Here is a 2,500-nt window from a genome sequence, read left to right as displayed (position 1 = left end):
CAGCAGCAGCGCCGTGTTGAGCTTCGAGTGAATCTCCTGCAGCAAAAGCAGCAAAAAAACACTTTTAGAAAAAAAGGAAAAAAGAAAAAATTTAAAGAAATAAAAAAAATAAAAAAAACAAAAAGAGACAAAAGACATAAAAGGAAAAAAGGAGAAACAAGATAAAATAAAAAAGAAAAAAGAATAAAAGAAATAAACTGAATAAAAGAAGCAAAATATATAAAAGAATGAAAATAAATATAATAATAAAGTGAACAAAATAAAAAAACAAATAAAACAAAAGAAATGAAAATAAACAAAATAAATAAAATAGATGATATAATAAAACATATAAAACAAGTATAAATAAAAAGCATAAAAGACAAAGTGAACAAAATAAACAAAATTAATAAAAATAAATAAAATAAATTAAAAGAATAAAAGAACAAAAGAACAGAATAAACAAAATTAATAAAAATAAATAAAATAAATAAATAAAATAAATAAAAATAAAAATAAAAATGAAATTATAAAAAAGAAAAAACGCACAAAGCTGCTGCGGCGGAAACTCCAGGGAAGAGCAGCAGCAAAAAGGAGGGACAGCTGCTGCAGCAGCAGCAAAATTTGCTGCCTGAAAAGCAGCAAAAAAAGAAAAAAGAAATTAAAAAGAATATTTAAATAAATATAAAAAGGAGACAAAAAGAAGTTGAAAAAGAAACAAAAAAGAAATAAAAGAAATAAAAGAAAAGAAATAAAAAGTGCTGCTGCTGGATTTGCTTTTGCTGCTGAGTTTTGCCTCCTTGCTGCTCCAGCGCTCTCGCTTGCAGTAACAGCAGCAGCAGCAAAGCAGCAGCAGCAGCAGCAGCAAAGCAGCAGCAGCAGCAAAGGAGCAGCAGCAAAGGAGCAGCGGCAAAGGAGCAGCAGGAGCAAAGCAGCAGTAGCAGCAGCAAAGCAGCAGCAGGGACAGGAACAGCAGCAGCAGCAGCAGCGACAACAGCAGCAGCAGCAGCAGCAGCGACAACAGCAGCAGCAGCAGCAGCAGCAGCACTTACCAAGCAGGTCTGCTGCAGTGCAGCAAACCGAAGGAGACCTTAAGCAGCAAACGGCGAGAGGGGCCGCCATAAACCAGGGGCCCCTGCAGCTCTGTCTCCACGCTGCAGCAGCAGCAGCAGCAGCAGCAGCAGCAGCAGCAGCAGGAGCTCTCAAACGGTAGGACGGCGAGAGGCAGCGGGACAAAGCCTGCAGCAATACTGCAGCAGCAAGGCTGCAGCAGCATGGCCGCAGCAGCAGTACTGCAGCAGCAAGGCTGCAGCAGCATGGCCGCAGCAGCAGTACTGCAGCAGCAAGGCTGCAGCAAGAACAGCAGCAGAGATCTAACACCGAAATAGTATCGGCAGCAGCAGCAGCTGCTGCTGCTGCACGAAGTAGCTGCGGGCAATGCAAAGCGAAAGCAGCACCAGCTGCAGCAGCAGCAGCAGCAGCAGCAGCAGCAGCAGCAGCAGACCTGTGTGTGCAGCAATTGTGCTGCTGCAGGGTTTCCAGGATTTGCTGCAGCAGCAAAAAAGGCAGCAAACGTCCTGGCAGCAGCACAGAGAGGCTAAACCCCTGAAGGTCTCCCATGCCGCACTGGCAAGTGCTGCTGCTGCTGCTGTCGCTGCTGCTACTGTTGCTGCTGTTGCTGCTGCTGCTGCTGCTGTTGCTGCTGGGCGTCTTGCTGCTGCTGCTGCTGTTGCTGCTGCTGCTGCATGCGCAGGGGCTGAGGAAAATCTGCCACTGCGGATTCTCCTGCAGCTGAAGCCTCAAACGAGCAGCATCCTCCTGCAGCAGCAGCAGCAGCAGCAGCAGCAGCAGCAGCAAAACAAAACGAGCAGCAGCAGCCAATGGGGTCAGCGACTAGCTAGCAGCTATCCCGCAGTTGGCGGATTTTAGCTAGCTAGGGTTTAGCTAGCTAGGGTTTAGCTAGCTAGGGTTTAGCTAGCTAGGGTTTAGCTAGCTAGGGTTTAGCCAGCCAGGGTTTAGGTAGCTAGGGTTTAGCTAGCAAGGGTCTAGCTAGCAAGGGTTTAGCTAGCTAGGGTTTAGCTAGCTAGGGTTTAGCTAGCTAGGGTTTAGCTAGCTAGGGTTTAGCTAGCTAGGGTTTAGCAGCTAACTTTTAGGAGCTTCAGCTTTGCTGTCACTACTGTTGAGGAGAGAAAGCGAGAAAGGCGGAAATCAGAGATGGCTGCTGCTGCTTCTGCTGGTGCTTCTGCTGCTGCTGCTGCTGCTGCTGCTTCTGTTGCTGCTGCTGGTGCTGCTGTTGCAGCAGCTGCTGCTGCTGTTGCAGTTGCTGCCTCTATTGCTCTGCATGCAGGCAGCAGCAAACGAGCGCGCAAAGCCTCAGCTGCTGCTGCTGCTGCTGCTGCAACAGCAGCAGCAGCAGCGGCGGTAGCAGCATCAGGAGCAGCAGCAGCAGCGACAGCAGCAACAGCAGCAGCAGCAGCAAGCCTTCGAGCAGCAAATTGCGGAGACGGCAGCTTCACGAAAA

The 2,500-nt window shown here is 47.2% G+C and overlaps 1 protein-coding gene across 1 annotated transcript in view; it reads right to left on the bottom strand.

Annotated features, from left to right (window-relative positions):
- Window positions 1-2,500, bottom strand: part of ENH_00044000 (phosphoserine phosphatase, putative) — a gene marked incomplete at both ends in the record, with an annotated part of 8,094 nt that overhangs the window by 4,456 nt on the left and 1,138 nt on the right. Inside the window, 5 exons of the mRNA XM_013585414.1 lie at window positions 1-36; window positions 529-610; window positions 1,032-1,133; window positions 1,484-1,797; window positions 2,127-2,316. The exon at window positions 1-36 is cut by the window's left edge and continues 354 nt beyond it. Coding sequence (XP_013440868.1) covers window positions 1-36; window positions 529-610; window positions 1,032-1,133; window positions 1,484-1,797; window positions 2,127-2,316 — 724 coding nt within the window. The remainder of the gene's footprint in view (window positions 37-528; window positions 611-1,031; window positions 1,134-1,483; window positions 1,798-2,126; window positions 2,317-2,500) is intronic.

This window comes from Eimeria necatrix, genomic scaffold (assembly GCF_000499385.1).
Source record: "Eimeria necatrix Houghton genomic scaffold, Enh_scaff329, whole genome shotgun sequence".
Classification (NCBI taxonomy): domain Eukaryota; phylum Apicomplexa; class Conoidasida; order Eucoccidiorida; family Eimeriidae; genus Eimeria; species Eimeria necatrix.
This window is presented reverse-complemented; position numbering and strand designations above follow the sequence as displayed.